The sequence below is a fragment of the Aythya fuligula genome, chromosome 7, assembly GCF_009819795.1.
Source record: "Aythya fuligula isolate bAytFul2 chromosome 7, bAytFul2.pri, whole genome shotgun sequence".
Taxonomy (NCBI): Eukaryota; Metazoa; Chordata; class Aves; order Anseriformes; family Anatidae; genus Aythya; species Aythya fuligula.
Genome location: NC_045565.1, coordinates 27,452,884 through 27,473,139, shown reverse-complemented (window position 1 = coordinate 27,473,139; position 20,256 = coordinate 27,452,884). Strand labels below are relative to the sequence as shown.

General features: G+C 43.0%; 2 protein-coding genes across 3 annotated transcripts; one reads left to right on the top strand and one right to left on the bottom strand.

Annotated features, from left to right (window-relative positions):
• Positions 1 to 1,048: 1,048 nt before the first annotated feature.
• On the top strand, positions 1,049 to 3,513 carry BBIP1 (BBSome interacting protein 1). The gene is made up of 3 exons (XM_032191268.1): positions 1,049 to 1,137; positions 1,217 to 1,397; positions 3,279 to 3,513. The coding sequence occupies exons 1-2, from the start codon at positions 1,092 to 1,094 to the stop codon at positions 1,372 to 1,374; spliced, it is 204 nt and encodes a 67-aa protein (XP_032047159.1). The 5' UTR covers positions 1,049 to 1,091; the 3' UTR covers positions 1,375 to 1,397; positions 3,279 to 3,513.
• PDCD4 (programmed cell death 4) lies at positions 2,100 to 18,155 on the bottom strand. 2 transcript variants are annotated; one of them, XM_032191266.1, is made up of 13 exons: positions 18,003 to 18,155; positions 15,832 to 15,937; positions 14,467 to 14,563; positions 10,989 to 11,288; positions 10,316 to 10,410; positions 8,683 to 8,796; positions 8,226 to 8,447; positions 7,846 to 7,943; positions 6,515 to 6,629; positions 5,628 to 5,735; positions 4,501 to 4,611; positions 3,638 to 3,777; positions 2,100 to 2,357 (listed from the first exon to the last, which is right to left on the bottom strand). In XM_032191266.1, exons 3-13 carry the CDS (start codon positions 14,504 to 14,506, stop codon positions 2,297 to 2,299), a joined length of 1,404 nt encoding a protein of 467 aa, XP_032047157.1. In that variant the 5' UTR covers positions 14,507 to 14,563; positions 15,832 to 15,937; positions 18,003 to 18,155; the 3' UTR covers positions 2,100 to 2,296. The 2 variants fall into 2 exon arrangements, with proteins under 2 accessions (XP_032047157.1, XP_032047158.1); XM_032191267.1 differs by lacking the exon at positions 18,003 to 18,155 and adding an exon at positions 16,082 to 16,141.
• Between the last annotated feature and the right edge of the window lie 2,101 nt (positions 18,156 to 20,256).

The window sequence follows — 20,256 nt, the reverse complement described above, 5'->3', positions numbered from 1 at the left end:
AACAAAACCCAAACCTACCAAGTTACTAATTCGCAAACTGCACGTACCGTGTCAAACGTCCTGGTCTACAGACATCCACAACCTTCATAAATCTGTCTCCAGTCCCTTGCCCTTTCCTCTCCCAATCAATGGGGAATGCTAATTGGCACACCCCGACTAGCACAGCAGACAAAGGAGGCGGCCGTTCCCACCGAAACCAGCGGGAAGGCTCCTGCGCACTTCAAAGGGCCGCGAAGGATGTCCCGAGCGAGCGCGTCCATTTCAACGCCTCAGCGATGCCAATCTTTTGACCTGCGAGTGGAATAAAGTGAATCAGAGCACGGACTGGGCTGCTGGGCCCTGCTGGCCCATGCCGGCGGTGTTGTCTTTGGCCGGCTCCAAAAAGGCAGGAAGCGAGGCGGCCGCAGGGCCCCACACGTAGCGAGGGAGCTGTGGGGTGGCAGCGGGCTACCTGAGGGGCCAGCAGCTGCCCACCGCAGGTTGCCAAGGAGGAAACGGCCCTAGCAGAGCACGAGTAGGGGCTCTGTGTAAGCGTTGGGGAGGTGGTGGTAGGGAAGCTGGGGTTAAATGCGGACCCCAGAGGGGCTGGGACCCTGTGGCTGGCAGCTCTGTGGGTCAGGAAGCTTGGGGCTGGCCACACTGAGACAGAGCAGAGAGCACAGGGGGCAGAAAGCTGTTTGGCACTCATTTTGGTTCTGATTCGTGACTTAGTGGGTTCATCTGTGCTTTTCCCTACAGCCCCTGGAGGAGGAGGCTGAAGGACGCTCCCAGCATTTCAGTGCAATTAAACACATGGTTGCCGAGGCCGGGTCAGCAGGGTGCAGGCTTTCACCACACAGCCCGGGGCGGGCAGGGCGCGGAGCCCATCCCATAACACTAAGAGGGCCCGGGCGGGGCGGGGCGACCCGCACACACCCCGGGCGGCCAGGTCAACCTCGCGGGACTACCCCTGGGCCTCGCTGCTGGTATGCCTGCCCGCACCGTAAGGACTACATTTCCCAGCATGCCCCGAGGGAGACGCCCCCGCATGCAGAGCGCTGCGCCGCGCGGTGCACGCCGGGACTTGTAGTTCTCCTGGCGGCAGCGGCGCCATGCCGGAGGGGAAGGCTGCGTTCCGCGAGGTGCTGCCCAAGCAAGGTAGGGGCGGGCGGGCACGGCCCGGCTCGGCTCGGCCCCAGCGCGCTGCCCGCTCACCCCCTGCCTGTCCCCTCCCCAGGGCAGCTCTCGGCCGAGGACGTCCCCGCCATGGTGCTGTGCAAGCCCAAGGTGCTGCCCCTCAAGTCGGTGGCGCTGGAGAAGCTGGAGGAGCTGCAGCGGGCGGCGGCCGAGGCGGCCGGGAGGGCCTCGGGGGGGGCGCCGGGCTCGCAGCGCTAGCGCCGGGAGCCGCCCGGCCACAGGTAGGAGGAGGGGATAGGGGCTGGGGGGCGCGTTAAAAGTGTTCCAACAACACTTTTTAAAATTGTTACCCGTAATTTAAGTGCTTAGTCACTGCTCTCTCACATCTTCTAACTCGTAGTGTGATAGATGCACGCCTCACCCGTCAGAGATGGGAGCAGTTCAGTTGTAAAACATCATTTTAAAAATGAAGACAGAAAGCAGAGCTTCACAAAAAAATATTTTTAATATGTTTTTACCAGAACGTTTCACTTTTCCAGTTACATAGAAAAAACATTTCGACTGGTTTGGTAGGTGGTAGCTGGAACATCTAAAACCGACCTGCGTTTTGCCCCAGAACAGGTGAATTTGTCCCATGACCCAACAACTCCGTTTCCATGGGCTCTTTACAAAGAAATAGCTATTTTTTTTTTCTCCCAAAGCACAGTATTTCTTCAGCAGCAATGAAAATGGGATCACAGCAGCTTAACTTGACCCTTCTATAAAGCTTTGTACAAGCCAGTGATTTCATGACAAAGACACTGTCCTTGAAAGAAAGAGCGGCAGTCAAACATCGATGCAAACATGGAATGATTAGGTCACAACGTATGGCACTTATAAAAAGGTAGCTTATTTGAAGGCACCACCACAGCGGAGTGGCCAGTTGTTCTACTGTATGCCAAAAAAAAAAAAAAAAAAGTTCTTTCTGAAATTTATAAAACTATTTAAAAAAAATGATTTGTACCCCAAAGATGTATTTTTAAAAAAATATGAACTGTGCTAAGCAACTCTTAGAATTCTGGTATACAATATATGTGCGTACATATATACACACACACCAACAAGCACGCGTGTCTGTATATATATAGATATCTATCTCTTGTCCCTTTAAACTTCAGGCTTCGGGAGTCAGTTCCCACATTCAGTAGCTTTCGAGTTTAAGCCGGCCACCATCTCCTTCGCTCACAAAACGCTTCCTGCCCCTGTAAGAGAGCACAAAGTATATTTTCAGGAAGTTTAGTGGTGTAATTTCTTTTTCTCATCTATCACCGTGAAGAATCTTCTCTTGATCTTGGGAGTCAAATACAAGGTGTAAAAGATTCAGCAAGATACAGCTGACAATCACCCTTCAACTGCTGAAAATTCATCTGCATCTCACATCTTGGTTCATTTCTAGGAAGCTTTTCAAAATTTGTATTGTCGAGTTCTTTCTGCTTTGCTTACCTTTTTCTATTTATTTTTGTAATTCATACTTGCAAAAGATGCTGCCTAAAAGCCTAAAATTGGCATTTTTCTACCCCAAATTGAAGTACATAAGCCAAAAATGCCTCTCAATATATTCGTGAGAATTGAAGTATAATCAAGCGTTTGCTGCAGCGATGACTTTCAACCCTCCTACTCCCCAAGCCCACAAAACAGTTGGTATCGGAATACAGACTAACTCAATATCAAGCCTGAAGTCCACATGTGGAGGCTGCTTTCAATGAAGTCACTAAACCTTCCAAACCTGATTTTTTGCAAGCTGTCAAGATGCTTTAAGAAGCCTAAGGAAACACCCAGACTGGAAAAGATCTAACAAGCAATATTCCCAATGCGCAAAATTGTGAGTAATGGTTTTAACATCAAATTTTTACACACATTTCCCACAGGAAATGAAACTGTGACCAGTAAGGAGAGAAAAGAATACTGATGACCTGCAGTTCAAACAAACACTAACAAAACAAAAAGCACCTTACAAAGCCCACGATGGGCAGATAGTAAAGGATCAGGTACGTGGGGCTTATGCTGCATAAATATCCCAGTTCCTTTTAAACAAAAAAGGAGAATTGGTTGTCTAATCCTAGAATTCGGCTAATGCTGTTTAGTATATTTAAGCTGTTTTTCAAGCTTTGTTTTTCTTCCAGCTTTGCCTGCATGGATCGTTGTGACATCTGACTCTTGCATCTCAGTGATGCGCTGATCTCTGCCCAGGAAATCGGCAAAGCTGAGAGGAGAGGCGGGCCTTTGTCCTCTGCAGAGCAGACAGGCATGGTGCCGGGGATTCAGCAGATGCCCTGCTTTGCTCAAATATTTATCCCAGCCTCCATGTAAAAGGTTTTGTATTAGTGCAGCTTTTTAATAAACGGTTTCCCAGTCCAACCCTCTTCTGTTTTTCCATCTTTCCTAGTTTTGGGTTCCAATCTCTAACACTCGGGTCACGAAGATCCTGCTTTCTGTTACCTACATTGGGGATATAAAGCACTATCTCTAGTAAAACACCTACCTTGAAGGACAGAGGTCTCTCAGTGGTTTGGAGATGATTCCAGCCTGAAAGCATTCCTCTACAAACCGCTCCAGCACAGAATAGGAGTGTGGCACATCCAGGTTAATGTCGGGGATTTCACAGTAAACTCGTTCGTAGCCCTGCAGTGTAAGAACACAAATAATAATCTGGTTATTCAATGATTGTATTATTTTAAAACGCCCTTTTGCACTCAGAGGATGATTTTTTATGTAATTTCACGTATACTTCAGACAGTTTCAACAAACTGAAAGCAGAGCACCTGCAAATTAGTGGCAAAGCAAGGTATAATACCAACCAATAGCACAGGATTATGTAACTACCCATCTATATAAATACACTAGCTGAATTTTTAAGCTTCTTAAGTCATACATTCTGTGCTATCTGGGTTTCTGTGATAGCCAGGCTGCTTTTGCACGGGTAGTAACAGAAGGAAGAAAACACACTTCTCGATTATGAAGTATACTGGATAAGAAAAATAATTTTAAAGACACGTAGCTATATCACAGCATACTATGATTGCTTTTTTATCATTTAATTGCATAAAATCAGTTGAAAATCTTTCAGTGAAGATTCAGATATTCTGTACCCCACAGCTGAAGAGAAAACCGCTGCTCAGAACCCCTTTGTACTCCCTCCAATACACGAGAAATGTGTGTGAGGAAAATGACATTGTCTGTATGAGATAATGGCATTATCTGTATGGGATACAGAGTGACCGTGGAGGGAAGGGAGGAAAAAAAGCAGCAGAGTCAGCAATGGGCTACAAATACTTATTAAAAGTGGGTAAAAACTAAGCAAGTTTTTAAAGACCTTTTCCAGTATTCTGTAAGTGCCACACTTACTCTTTTCATTTGGTCCACAGTGATGACAGAAGATCTCCAGAGAGATTTCAACAAATCCAGCATCATTTTAAAGGTCTTTTCTCCAGTTGACTCCAAAACCATCACAATTGCCTAAAACAAATCATGTAAGCATTTTAACTGAAAAGAAAATAGCAGTTCAAGTACACATGTAAGCACATGAAGTACAAAACGCAATGAACGCATTACTGTGGACTTGTCTCCCCAGAAAATGCAATCGTATACAATTCCAGTATATTATTATTTGAAAAGAAAGACTGATGAAAAGTTATTTGCATAAAGATAAAAGGTATGGAAGAAAAAAAAAAAAACAGAAAGGAGTAGACAGAGTGCAGAATATTTCCTGGTTTGAGAGATATATGACTACCCATCTGGTTGCTGCAGCACAGATGAATTTTGTGTCTATGCTTTTTGCATCCAGGACTTTAGAGGAAAATTTACAACTTTACCTGTCTCCACAAACCCCATCAACCAAGAGGTATCTGTTTTCCTATCCTAAGAGGATTTTCTAAAAGGAGTCAATTTATTGAAGAGTAAATGTTGCAGTTTGTGGGTGTTTGGCCTTACTGGTGAACAACCATCTCCCAATTCTGAACAGTCACCTTCCACATAAAACAAAGATCCTTCTCTCATATAGTCTGATTTTAAAACATCTCAAAGCTTTTTACAGATGTACTAGAAGGAATAATTCCACCCTAAAGAGAAAACTTGATAACTTAACAGAAATAGGGAACACCCATTAGAATACACAGATGTCTAAAATCTGTTGTAGTACACAATTGAAGCAAGTCAACACCAATACAAGCTATGACTATTTGTTGCTGTTCTTCAGCAGAAAATAAGCTGACCTCAGAGATCTGTAATAATCTGAACACAACAACAAAAAAAATTAACTCTGGATATTCCCAGAGGGACCAGCAACTTCTTGCACAACATACACACAGTGAACACATAAACCATTAGCTTTACATGAAATAATTTCGTTATTTAAATAACATCAGAACTTGCAACATCAGCTTCAAATTCCAGTTACGTTATATGCATGCCCACATCAAAACAAAATCTGTTGGTTTTACTGGCAGTCCTCAAAGGGACTGATTTCTCCTTACTTCATACACAAGTTCATGGTGAAAATGGGGTACTTCCAGCTCCTGAAGGCAACGTTCAGCTTCCAGTACATCTCCGGAAAGCAAATACTCTTTCAGCAGCATATCAATCTATTGAATTTTAAAACAAAACAAAAACTAATTAGATACAAGATTTAAAAGCTGTCAACTGTTTTGATGATGATCTGTTTTCTTCATGCTGCATAATCAACCTGGCAGCAAGTTAGTTCCTGAAACTTGCAGCTAGTGTTTTTATAAACGTAATTAAATTGAGACCTGAAACACAATGTAAGCCAAATACCTGCCCATAATGTAAGACAAATATGCAAGCACATTGTTTTGTAAGATATCTACATAAACTTACCTTCTCCCCGAGCTCCTGTCATCTGCTACACTCACAAACTAGGAATTACAATGTGACTGCTTCCTTTAAACCTCCTTGCTTCATAGCAGGGACCATCAAGCTTCCCTGTTTCTGCCTCCTCCCTCTTTTTTGAGTTATTACAGTGCTTTTAATCACTGATGCCAAAAAGATAGTTTAGTTTAGCCAGTTTCGTGTTGGCTCCTCTATTACTTCATCATTTTGTACTGTGAACTCCTAAAAGCTAAGTGCTTAAAATTTTGCTTAAAGTAAGAATAGGTGTAATCTTGCAATAAAGAATATTACCTAGTTTGTTCCCCCCACTGACCACTACGGACATCCATTTCCATCCACAAAATTATCTACATCAGTTTTTAAAACCTACTTTGTATTAAAAAAAAAAAAAAAATACAACACTCGAGACATCATTTTGCTATGGGATGTATGCATCTCTTTTCTCCATCCCAAACAACGTAAGCTTAGACAAACAGTAAACTCTGGGGAGAAGAGTTTTGTAGACATGAGTTACCTCTTTAACAAGGTGTTTCACAGACTGCTGGCCGCCTCCTGACCCCCACACGTTGTCTATACGCTTTCCGCCCTTTGTCACACTCAGCAACACAGTGGCTCGGTCCAGAGCCGCTCTAGAAAGAGAAATTCAAATTTTAGTAAAGTTTCATAATAAATCTCTAAAAGACATCTGTAGCATCTACACCCTCACCCCCACTGTTCTTCTCTGACCGAAGTGATCCTATCTCTGGAAAAAGGTCAGGTTTAATAACTCCACTGGGCCTCCCAGATCAAGAAGCCAGCAAGAGAACCCTTCCTGTGCTTTCCTTCTGCCACCCATACACTTTTGGTTATGTTTTGCTCTGAACAGGGAACAATCCTGCAATGGTAGTGTTTGTGTGTCATCAATGCAGAACCTGAAACCCTGAAACAGTCTCATAGGAAATAATTTAATAGTTTCTTTTGTAGGGAGGAACTGTATCTGGGCTCCTCCAAAAATGCAGGCTAGCATGTGTATCTCAGAACAAGAGGCTTGAGTTGCTTCCATGCTGAAAAGTGGCTTTTGCACTGAAATGTTTTCTGTCTAAAGAATTGTGAAACCTTTGGAATTTAAGCCAAGACAGCATTTCAGAAGGCAAATATGTAGTTGCAAAAATGTTGTGAACTAGGGATGTTTGTTGTTTCATTGAGAAGAAAAACAGTGAAAAAAGACAGCTCCAGTTAAGCACCATTAGAAGTTGTATGAGTTTAGCATCTCAGTATCGAGCCTGAAACATACTTATGGGGAAAAAATTAAAAATGCATGGCTAGTTACTGAAATGCTCCTCTTTGCTCAGAGATTGCTCCTTCAGACTTCTCACCCCGGAACTGAAAACAACTCTCTTTATTGATAAATGAAACGTCACAAAGGAAGTCCAGGAAAGCACTACACAAACTTAAAATCTTTGTGAGGCAAAACACTTGATCACTTGCGTACTTCACAACATATTTACAGCAGCTGTCCTGATGCTATTAGTCCTTAGTCACATTAAAGCTTTTTCTCTGTAGAAGACACAACCCTCTATAGTCACGTCTAGTTTCAGCTCAGGTTATCCCCCCCAGAACAAAAGCCAGACAAACCTGACAAGATGAACTCCAGTGTATCGAATATAGTTTTAAGGCACTTTCAGTACTTCTCCTCTGGCATCTGCAATTCTAGATTTTGTTGTTGCAGATGTGGGTTTTTGATAGTTTGAAATTAGAAAAGCAATTACAGAACCACATGGTTTATCCTGAAGCCCCGTATTCATGATTTCCTTCTCAGGCATGTGGAATAGAAAAAAACGTTGCTATAGAAAGCAAGAAACTTACCGAGCTTGGATGCAATCCACAGTGCCTTTGTAGCCATCTATGTAAGTACTGCTTAAAATCCCATCTCCAACAGCTCTAGCTATAAACTGGCCAACCAACTATAAATAAATAAATAAAAAAAAGCATTTTTATATAAACCTTGAATTTCAAAACAGCTTAAGTAGAAAGTTACAACGTATTTGGTTTTCAGATTTTATTTAAATGAGACAGCTCAAAGTAGAAAACACAGCCTGGGAAACTGGATAGGGGATTACAGATATCAAGACAATCTATAACTGTTTTTCAAAACGCAGTGCCTTGTTTCAATTTGCTTGATCAATTTTAGCTGTAATTTAGAAGGAAAAGGTTTTGACTTCTACCACAAAAATTTGCAGATATACCTGGGGTGCCCTGGGAGAATCCAACACCAATTCAGGTAGATCTTTAAGCAGTTTGTCAAATGATTTTTCCACGTCAGTTTTGCTTACTACTGTCCCACAAAGGTCGGAGATAAGCTTAGATGTCATTTCCCTGTGACTAGCCTTCCCCTCCAGCGCCAAGGAAACAGCCAGCACTGGCACGCTGTATTTCATTTCACCGAGGTTTAGATCCTTCAGCATCTCCTGAATAAGATTTGAAAAACAAAACAGATTAACATTTCATCATTTCAATATTAAATATATATTATAAACAAATACGTATACACACATACACGTACGCTTCTGCTTATGTAATGAATATAACTGCTTAGCTATTTTTACTGCACATTTCTTGCCAACACTCATTTACAGCTGGCAGTTGGGTTCCCTTGTGCACTACAGGTTTGCCCCCTGAAGTAAATAAAGGCATGTGACATACCGAAACCTCGTTAGTATCTCCGTGTTCAAAATATTCCTGTATGATTGGTGTTAGAGTTTTTTCAAATGCTCTTTCATCCAGAGGTAGAACTACTGTTTCGTAGACACAGTTCTCCTATTTCAAAAGAAACAAAAGCATAAACCCTTTTGTAAACAGTAGTCACTTCTTAAATCTTCAGCAGCATTAATAGCATCAAAAAACACCTTCTACATCCCTAATGCTTTTATATTTTAGTATTCTACCAGAAAACACCAGATTATGTCTCTACAGTTTAACTGTGGATGATGCTGGCTAAATGTCACGTTTCTTACATTTTGAATTTACTGTTCAATGACAGAAAATAGTTCAAACTCTGTCACTGGATTTCTGCTGACACTATATGAACACAGAGATCAAGTACCTATGTACTCAAGGGAGGGTGACAGAAACTCCTGTTAAAGCCCAGCTGAGTTATCTGTGCTGCAACAGAAGATTTAACTTCTAGCAGCCTTCCCTGCAATGGTACTTCTGTCCCTGACAGCACGACAAGCCTGCCTGTTTTCCCTCTTCCCTGGAGGGACTTTGTGATCAGACAGGTGATAGCATGACAGAGAAAGGCATTTTCAGAACATTTGTGAGTGAAGACATTCCCTAAAGAGAAAAAGGAATCACACAACAGCTGCCTCCTGTATAACCTGGTCCTGAAGAGTTCTCCACTATAATTCAGTTCCTCAAAGACTTCAGAAGTAATACTCAGAGCAATACTAGAGATCAAAGCAATATTTAAAAGAAAAAGAAAAAAAAAAAAAAAAAAAAAAAGCTTCCAACTAACATCTATCAGAAGGAAGCTTACCACGGTCAAGAATTCCAGCAGAAGACCAAAAGCCTATTTTTCCTATCACAATAGACTATGTTTATGAAAAGCTAAGCATGCAGGTATTCCTTGGAATATTAATTCTTCATAAAGCTTCATTTTATGAAATCATCAGGTTCGTTTTCAATAGCCATGTCTGCTGATGTCAGTGTTGAATTGCAGGAAAAAATGATTCTGAAAGCAGGTCCTGGCATACCGAGATAGCATCACCTCAGCAGCTATGGTTACAAGCAGCAACCTCTGCTCAAAGGATTCCTCCATCACTCGGGGGATGTTCTCCCCAATAATATGGCTGTAGGGCACAATCTTCCACAACAAATACCAAGCAGATACAAGAAATGGCTATGTTGGGAATATAAGGAAGAGAAATATAAGGAAGAGAGCAATCCCTAACAGATACTGTCATGGACTAAACTCCCAAATTAAAAATCTGTGTGGTATTTTTAACTTGGTGCTTGCTTGCAATTTAGAGCAGCATTGCAACATTCACCTCCATGGGAACAAGCAATGAAAGAACACACCTGGGAAAACCACACTGCCTTGTCAGACACAGAGGGAAAGTTTAGGTCTAAGATCTATAGTGTTACACTGCCACACTCCTACATCACACCCCTTTAGCTAGCCAACAATCCATTACTGAACATAAAAATGAGCATTTAGTACAGATAGTCCAACACCCGCATAACTTGTGAGGTTAAACTTTCATTAATATAAGCATCACGGCAATTTTAAGTAATAACGGAAATCAAAACAAGCATTGTGCAAGGAAATTTGCCCTACCTGGTCATCATCATAATTAGGATCCTTAATATCTACTTCTTCCACATCATACACTTGACCTGGTGTTCCCCAAACTCCTTTACCACCTGCTCCACCTGGCGAAATAGAGGACAGCAAGCAAGGACAGTCAGCTTACATGCAATAATTTCAGTTCATCCCAACATTCTTTGACTCAGTATGTGCTTGTGACCACCTCCTGACTCTAGCCATATTTGCTGAAAAGGGCAGAAGTGTCTCTCTGACACGTTCCCACTTCAGCAACCAGTCTTTTCATTACTTTCCAGTAAGACACTAGAAGAATGAAACTATGTAAGAATTGCTGAAGTTTGAAACAACCATACTTTCGAATATAGCCATGCTTTCAGTTCGCATTAGTAACACTCCTGTGAACCGCCTCAACCCCAAATAGTTCAAATTCATATTCAATTTACTATTAAAAGATTACTTCAATTTACTATTAAAAGATACCTAACTCGAAGACACAAGTTACTTAATGATACTCACAAATTTTTGATATAAAGATTCCACCTAGCTTTTTTTGGTTGGTAGGTGGCAATAGGAGCAAATGCCTGCATAGACTGTGGGCTACAAGTATGGTTCTCAGTGAGAACAAAATCTCTATGTTCTTGACAGAATCATCATCACAGTAATCTTTTCACTAAGCTACACCAACCTTTCTTTGGCAGACCCCTTCCCTTTCCGGACCGGGACCGCCTATCCAGGAGTTTCCCCTTTGGGCTCGTTGGAATGACAACTCCGGTCTTCTGTGTCTCTCCATTCTCGCTGACAGAGTCTCCTCGCCCAGAATCTCTGGAAGAATTTTTCCTCAACCGTCTCTTGGCTTTAGCGTTTATTTTGGCTTCAGTAATCGAAGTTGCAGGAATCCAATTTCCATTGATTTCAGTCTTTCGTTCGTCAGACCCACCATTTTCTTCATCACCGGAAAATGGAGCATCACTGAGGTTCTCAAGTTCTTAAAAAGGAGGCAAAGTGGAAATTTCGTTACTGTTTTAAAGTATTTTATGTTAAAATACCAAAATGCTGCATTTAAAATGGATTACAGCATTTAACAGCACTCATATTCAACAGGCAAACGGTGGTGTTTAATTTAAATATGTCCATACATCACAGCAATAAGGCGTTCCTTATCCCCCTCCACATACCATCCACAATCTAAACAGAGCATATGTCAAGAGGCAGACAGCAAATGAATAAACCATTTATAAACAGGTAAACCGCAAAGAACTCCACCCGTGTTAAACAATCTATCAGAATTCCTCAGCACAGAAGGTCTAGGTGCCCTGTTATCACCCCACCCACTCATCGCTTGACTTGGAAACAAACAGAACTGCCAATGCAGTAAATTTTGTAAGAACTCAGCAATGTTAACAGAATAATCACCGAAGTGAAATTAATTTCCTACATCATCAAGCAACATTCCTCTCATTCAAGGAATTTCAAACAAAGCTCACCATCTGGAAAAATCAACGATTTACACTTAAAATACAAGAATGAGATCACTAATTTCTGTTTTTAAAGGTATGAAAAAAGTGCAGTTTAATACAAAATCTGGAAAGGTTGGTAACAAAAACTCAGAATAAAGTATTTTGAAACAATGTGATCTCTCTTCTTTAGGGATTGTTCCTTACTGTGGGGTAGTTCAAGACTTTTTCTAAAAATTACCATGTTTTTTTCCCCGCTACAATCACATGTAATAGGTAACAAGCCCTGTTTCCTTCTAAAACACCCTCTGCACAATGAAAAAAGCCCTCTCACAACTTAACAACCCAAAAATATTTCAGAGCATTGAGAGGTGCAATAATTTCACTGATTTTCACAATTTTCTTAAGTTAGATACAAATTTTAAATGTGCATTAAAGTCTTGTATTTCAGAGAGTTAGACTCTCCCCCACATGAACTCTATGGTTCAGCAGAATGTTTTATTTAGTGCAAAAGTCCCTGTAAATTCTTCTTCCCCCTCTTCTTCCTTCTTCTTTTTTTTTTTTTTTTTCCTGCAGTTGGTAGAGTCTCACAGCCACAGCCTATGGCCCCAACCCCAGGATGTACACTGATGAGGTGCACAGAAGAAGCTGCTTTTCCAGCTGTGCCAAACCTGCTTTACAGAAAAGTTTGAAGCCCTAAATCCAGAACATGAAGAGTATTTTAAACTTCTATTTGAACGTAGACAAATATATTACTTTACCATTCCAATACATTCTAATTAAAAGCATTCATTTGGCAACTGTTCTCAGAACAGGATTTTTTTTCAATTCAAAACAAGCTCATGAAAATGTTTTGAAAGCAAAGTGCACTAATAAAATATTTCCAACCTCATAGTATTTACTCATATCAAAGAGGACACTGCACTGTAAAATGAAGAAATCCTGATGCAACTGCCTCCTTCATGATCAAAGAAGCAACATTTAGATATTAGTGCTCACAGATGTGAATGCTATAGCTGAACAATAATGCAGTCATTCCCATATAAGCTTCATCTTTCCACTCATTACTCCCACAAAAGCATTCCCTTTATGCTTGCAGCAAGCTAAAAAAAGAAAAGCATCCATTACGTACAGAAAAGAATTCCCACAACAAGCACTCTCAGCTTTATAATATTTTAATACCACAATGAAAGATTTGCATAAAGCTAGCAGAGGGCAAAAAAGCAAAACTGAACAGGTTTCCTTCCTTCTCTTCCCCAGGGAGCCCTCGCCAGCAGAACCAGCTCATCTCAGATAACTGAATTAAGATTCTGCACCATGCCCAGTCTCCCATGAATTTCTCCAGTTCAGACCTGCAACCAGGCTACACAGGATCTACACTCTTCGACGACCACTTACTTCTCTCCATTTTCAAAGAAAATGGTCAACATTTAATTAACACGAGTCAATCATGACTTTGACTACTAAGAAAAAAGGGGAAGACAACAGTGTAGCCTCTACACAGTCCCAATCTCAGGTTCAAATCTAAATTTAATCATCCACAGGAAACGTCCAACCCGTCGTCCAGACTCAGGATTTCATACTGCATTACTGATTTCTTACTACATTTTTTTTATTTTTATGTAACACCATGTAAGTTCCACCTGTAGCCTCTTACTCCACAATACCGTGACCTACTGGCCCTCCACTGTTAGTCACCTAATTAGGTTGAAAAAAAAAATAAAAATAGATTAAACTAGCTTTGAATAATTTTATAAATCTCTTTCATTAGAAGTACACAAAAAATGACGTTAAAATGAGACATTGGAAAGATCTACATCACATATACAAGCAGGAACAGCATCCTATACACTTTAAGGCTTTGCTTACACATATTAAAAAGTTATCCAAATTGATCTAATTAACCTGCTATTAAGCCTAGCAGGCATAGTTGAAAGCTGTGCTTTTATGGGCACTACTATTAGACAAAAAGAACGTTCAGCAAATACTTACCTACCTACAAGTTTCATTTGACCAAATTAGATCAATTTAGATATCTCACAGCCTCCCATCCATTATCCAAACGTCATTCTAAAATGCTGAGAAGCAATGCATCTTCTGCAGCAAACTACTTCAAGCTTAAAGTAAGAGTTCATATGGAGAATGCTGCCACTTCAACTGCATCGCATACCATCCATATGTAGTTGTTTGTTTTTTTTTTTGTTTTTTTTTTTTAGAAAAAAGAATTACAAAACCTACAGAAACTAATTGACATAAGAAGGTTGGTGCAGATCATCACAATCTCTGAAAGGCACATAAAAACAACATGAAATTACATTAATTTGACCAAGCATGATAAAATGTGCTTGTGATATGGACCAAGCTGTCAATTTCAAGGCAGTTTCACACCTGCCTTTACACCTGCACTACTGAAAAATCAGATGACAGAGTCGAAAGTCACTATTTACTAACTTATGGGAGAAATGTTATATTCATTATTATTTTCAGAGCAGCTTCAAAATAAACATCAAGCAGGATATTGTAATATATACTTGAAAGAAATAACCTTTAAAAAAAAAAAAACAAACTTCAACACATATTCTCTAAATATGTGAAGTTTTTTTCTTAAAGCAGCAGTGTTAAAAATTAACAGGCAGTACGATTTACAACAGAGAACACTTGAGGTCAGCTAAGCAAATATAAGTAAAAGGTACTGAATCTATTACTTACCTGTTGTGTTAACATAAACGTGCTCCTTTTCTATTTCCATAGTTGCTTAACAGAACTGACTGTGAAATGTAAAGTCTCAATGCTTTCCCTTCAGGGCCTAAACGGAAAAGGAGAAGCCCAGGTGAAGAAAAGCACTAGACTAAGTCCGAAAGGAGTACAGAGCTATGAAGGCTTCACTCACAAAATATGTTTAAGTTATACTTAACTACCAGTAGCCACTGAAAAACTCCTGAGAAGGTAGAAGATGTAACATGAGACAGCACCACCCTTAAACACATCTATCAAAGCCTTTATGTCTCAGCAGTTGTTAGTTCTGCTGCTTATATAGGAGGAACCAGGATAAAAACCGTTATGTTAAGGGTACAAGCCCCCTGTATGCAGCTTTTTTAAGTTGATAAGTCACCTCTATCAACCTAGGACCGTCCACCTCTGCAGAGCAGTTATCTACAAAAGCATGCGATATCAACGTAATAATTGCATCCACAAGAGAAATGTTCTTCAGGTTGAACTATACTGATAAAATGGTACTTGTTTATCAAGTTCAGACAAATCCTTAAAAAACAAGGTATTTTTGTTCCTCCCCTCAAGGACACAGCGGTTATATTTTAACGTATGTGTTTATGTACAACTGTCAAACTTTCACGTCTCTGTGCCAATCAGCACGGGGTAAGTTTGAACATTTCACTTTTTTTTGTTGCTCTCTTTTCCTAGCAGCTGCTATTCCACAAACCACCACAGGTCACTGTGAAAGAGCTCATCCCTCCCGAGCTCATCCATCTTCCCTTTAATGTACACAAAATTAAAGCAGCCTCACAACTCCCCGTGCACTTTTTTTTTTTTTTTTTTTACCTGCGAGATCCTCACAGATCACTTTGTAGCACTGTGACTATTACCAGTACGTGCCTGTCCCATCAGAATACCGTGGCTCTTCTTTCTCATCCATTTCTGCCCTGAAAGCAGCTTACCGTTGAGTGGCAAGATTGTGACACCAAACGGCATCGCTCCCTTCCGCTTTTCTCCTTTCCTGGTTTTCCCCTTTTATGCCCACTTTCCGGCCACAGACCTACCAACTGCACACGATTCATCGCAGCGCACTGACAGGAAAGGAACTGAAGGGTTAGGGCACGGTACCAAACTGCCACCACCTTGTCATTTCCTAACACCCATCCCAACAGTTAATTTAATGCAATACACGATCCTCCTCATCCCCACACCATTTTTAACCCCTGAACATCCCAAATACCCAGCGTTGGAAGGGACACGTCGAGCCCAACCCCCTGGCACCACACGGATCTACCCACAGCTTCAGAGCAGGGAATTTTGCTTCACATTTGCTCAATTCAGACACGTTTGCTTGGCGTTTACCTCACACAGTCATCCAGCAGCTCCTCCTCAGGGCTGGCCGTGCGGTGGGTCTATGCCAGCAGCGTTGCACCCCTCCCAGCGGGACGTCCCATCAGCCGCTGCACCTCTTTGAAAAAGCAGACAAAACCCCCAAATTCAGCACCAATTAAGAGAAAAACGTAGTTTATAACAGAACTTTAGGTTTCGGGTAGGATAATAGACGTCAATCAGAGCCCTGGCTGCAGCTCCCCACAGCAGGGCTGCCCCGCACCTCACGGGAGCCCCTCAGGGCCCGCCGGGCCGGGCACCTCCCCTCAGCCCTCAGCCGGGAGCGGGACCGTTAGGAGCGGGGCGGGGCCGGGCTCGGCTCGGTTCGGCTCCGTTCGGCTCCGCTCGGCCCCGCTCGGCCGAGCCCCGCCCCCCGGCCCCGCTTGTTTGGGTTTTCTTCCCCCCAGCGACACGGCTGCGAGCGGCGCCGCTGATTGGCTGGCTCCCGCCCGCCGCCTCGGCCAATCAGCGGACTGGGGTGGGGAGGTGGGGGGGGGGGCTCGGCCCGCTGGGCAGAGAAGGGAGAGGAGGGGGGCGAGACCATGAGGGGCGGGGGGAGCGGGACGGAACCATTCGGGTGGGGAGGGGGCCGCTGCTGGGCTGTGTGGCCTGTACCTGCACCCCTACAGTCCTACACCACTACACCCTACAGTCCTACACCCTGCACACCTACAGTCCTACACCCTCACCCAGCCCCAAACCTCCACCTTCCTGCCTTATGTGCAGGTTTTACATGGAGGCAGCCTCACAGCCCGTCTCCCCATGCCCCCACACCGCCCCGCTGAGGGGTTTGTGCCCTGTAGGTTTTTCACTCCCCACAGAGAATCCCCCTCAGTTCGTCCCTTACCAGCTGGGTTTCACGCTGTTTTTTACATAAATGCCCCATGAGCTGAGTTTTATGGGGCTGTTAGGTATTATTCCAGTGGATTTTTGCTCCAAATTGGCGTGGTTTTGAGGGAGTTAAAAGGCAGGCTTCCCTTGTGTAAGAGGCTCCGAGTGCATTTGCTGGCCCGGCTCCACATGAATCATCAAAAGTAGGGTTAAGAATCAAAACAACAGTGATCTGGGAAACGAGCGTGCGGCGTGATTGCCGTGTTTCTAGTGATAAATGATAAATGCTGCTCCCGTCGGGCAAATGACAGGAAGAAAATCTTTCTTGTTCCTGAAGACTCCAGGTTCCAGGCATTTTTTTTCCAGGCATTTTCAAGTCGGGACAGTTTCACATGCTCACACAAGGCTTTTTTCATAAGCAACCCAGAAGCAACCTCAAACTATGTTGTTCCCCCCATCAATCAAAAAATAATTTCTAGTTTGCTCTTTCACCCTAACCGAGTAGTACATACCACTACAGCTCAGAAATCTGGAAAATAATTTCTATCCACTAGCAAAGATCAGGGAATTCGGCTTTCCCTGCAGCAAGACAGGAGAGGAGCTTGGAAGAGGAGAAAGGAGGTGGCAGAAAAAGCATTTTGAAATAGTGACAAGAGAAGATGCCACAAAACACATGGCAATTGCTACTACCTGGTGTAAAGCACCGCAGAAAATTTGGGGGAGGATTTTTCTGGTTAAATTTTGGACTGGGTCACTTCCACGAGGCCCAAAAGCAGGGTGATTAAATCAAGAGAAGATGAACGCTCCTGAACTAACCAGCACACTGCCAGACAAGAAAACAGAGTAGGTTTCCTTTCTTCTGCTGCACGTCTCTATTAGCACCCCGGTTATCAAACACTGAAAATCTCATCTATGTTTGACTGTCCATACTTTCAGATTTCTAAGACACTGTGACATGAAAAAGGACTGATGTGCATGCAAGATTATTTGTATTTTCCCACTGTTATCTACCAGCCTACTAAAAGATATCACCATTTTGCCTTCCCAGCCTCAAAACCTTAATATTGAACAGACAGAGCCAATCACACACAAATCTCTGAGCTGCAGAGGGCTGCTTGCTCCCTCCCTGCCTCCATCCCCCAGCTGTATTAATAGCCAACATACCTCCCAAATCCCCCTCGAAACAAGAGGGCAAAAAACCATGCATCACTCAGACCAAACCCAGGTTTTCTTAGGAAAAAAAAAAAAGAAAACAGAAGAAAAAAGCCCTTCTGAGCATCTGTGGGCAACCCGCAGCTGCCACGCGAGGTTACCTGTGCCAGGAGCTCTGCCACGCTGTGCCACACCGTGTCACACCGTGTCACACCGTGTCACACCGTGCCACGCCACGCCGCGTGGGGAGCCGCTGGGAGCCCCTGCTGCCCTCCACCTGGAGCAGAGTGCTGCAAGAGAGGCGAGCGGGTCACTTCCCAGCTCTCTTCCTCCCTTAGCGCCTGCTGGGTTGTTTTCAAACTCTCCCCTCCCTTTCTCGCTCGCTGGCCAAGCCCTCCCATGACACCCAGGGGAGGAAACCATTGGCTGGAGTTCCCCAAAACGCGTGGAGCAGCCCTTCCCCAGCCTGGGTCCAGAGCACACGCACCCTCGTGGGCGTGCTGCTGGCCTTTGCTTTTCATCCCACTGTGGCTCGCGTTGGCCATCGGCCCTCCCGCACCGCAGAGAGCAGCAGAAAGCGGAGAGGTTGCCTCTGGTTAAACACATCGCAGGGCATTTTCTTTGCACTCCCCACTGCGGATTTCTCAGAGTTTTACTTTCTGTTCTTAAGTGTTTTCAAAAGGCAGTGTCTGCGATCTTGAAACCTCAGCGGTTCTGTTTGATCACAATCTAGTCTGTCGCAGTGTCACTTAAAATATAGATTTCTATCCATAACACAGACAGCAAAAATGTATCTGCTAAATCAATCTGCTCTGCTCAGTTCCCTGTCTCTTGGCCTTCTGGGTTCTTTGCCTTCAATGCACTTTTATTTTGTGTCTTCTGCATGGGCTTCAAGGTGCCTTCATAAAATGAACTGCAAGCACAGCAATCCCATTCCTTACCAGTCAGTGTCAGCTCCGGGTTGAAAGGATGCTAAAGCACGCCTTCACTTATTTAATGCTCAGTAATTAGATTTGCTTTTGAACATCCTCCTGCAGCCCTGTATGTGAGCTGTGGCCAGGCTGCCCTGCATCTGCAGCACCTGCTGGGGACGGGCACCTCTGGGAGGTGCAGAGGAATAGTCTCACATTTGTCTGAGGAAACTCAAGAGTCACTTGCTGAGATGTCTTTGGACAAGTGCTTTCCCAAATCATAGCTTGCCTGTCTGTATCGTGACTTGTGCACCCTGACAGTGCACAAAACCCATCCCTGTTCGTGCTTCTCAGTGCACCCTCCTGGCAGACACCCCAGGTTTGGGTTTGCATTGTAAAACTGTTTCAGGCATGTCTCCTCTGTGTTACAGTTGTCATCTGTTCATTCTTGCCTTAACAAAGACAATCATGCCTCTGAAAAGACACTTTACAGGAAAGGGCTGAACTTGTGAAATGTGCAGAAAAAGGGAGCCCTTGATTTGCCTGTAAAGACTTCCAGACAGTGAGTTCATTTAAAAGCTAACGACCAGAAACATGTAATATTGTCCTTACCTCAGCATAATTGTCCTTTTTTTACTGGTTTACTGTGGGAGAAAATCTTAGGGAGCCACTTATTACAACAAGGTGTGTTATTGTCTTGTAATTATTATTTGACAAGCTGAGGTCTTGTGATTAATAAATCACGTGCCCGCTTTCTGTGTGTGTATAATCACATGCTCCATATTTATATTGTCAGAGGGTTACAAAATATTTACCTATGTGCATAGGACTGGCAGGAACTTCTGGGCTACCACGTCCCATATCACAGGCACCATGTGATATAATCCTTCTCACAAACTTATCAAGTTCCGTCTTCAGAACAATTTAATATTTTGCATGCACGACTGCAACTGGCAGGCTGTTCCTCCCAGATTGTCGAATGGTTAGTAACAATCATCTGTTAAAAATGTCTGATGCCTCCTTTTGCTCATTTATTATCTACCAGCACTGGCCTTTAGTACCACTACGTCTTCCCATTCCCTTCCTGGGAGATACTTCCATGATGTATTGACAGAGAGAAATCCTCCTGCATTGTAAAATCAAGAAAAGTAGCCTCTCATTGAGTACAACTGTGCTTTCACTGCAGCCTGGGCTGTGCCTTTCCCATTGTATTCTAGGATCGCACTTTCTTCATGATTCCACCACTCTGGCAACTGAGTTATTCTGTGATCAAAGTGTGAGCTGCCAGTTTGCGTGTAGGAAAGGGTTTGGTCATCTGTGCCTACAACCTTCCCTTTCTGCTGATTTCTCTCCTTGTAGCTGACTACCTTTTTTCTGTATAATACCTCAGGCCTCTTTTGTCCTGAGGTTGCTTGGTATTTTCTGTCATCAGCAATTTCACTAGTTCTCCACCAACGTTTGTGCCAAGCTCATTTACAAGAGCACTTTGCCAGATCTCCAGGAA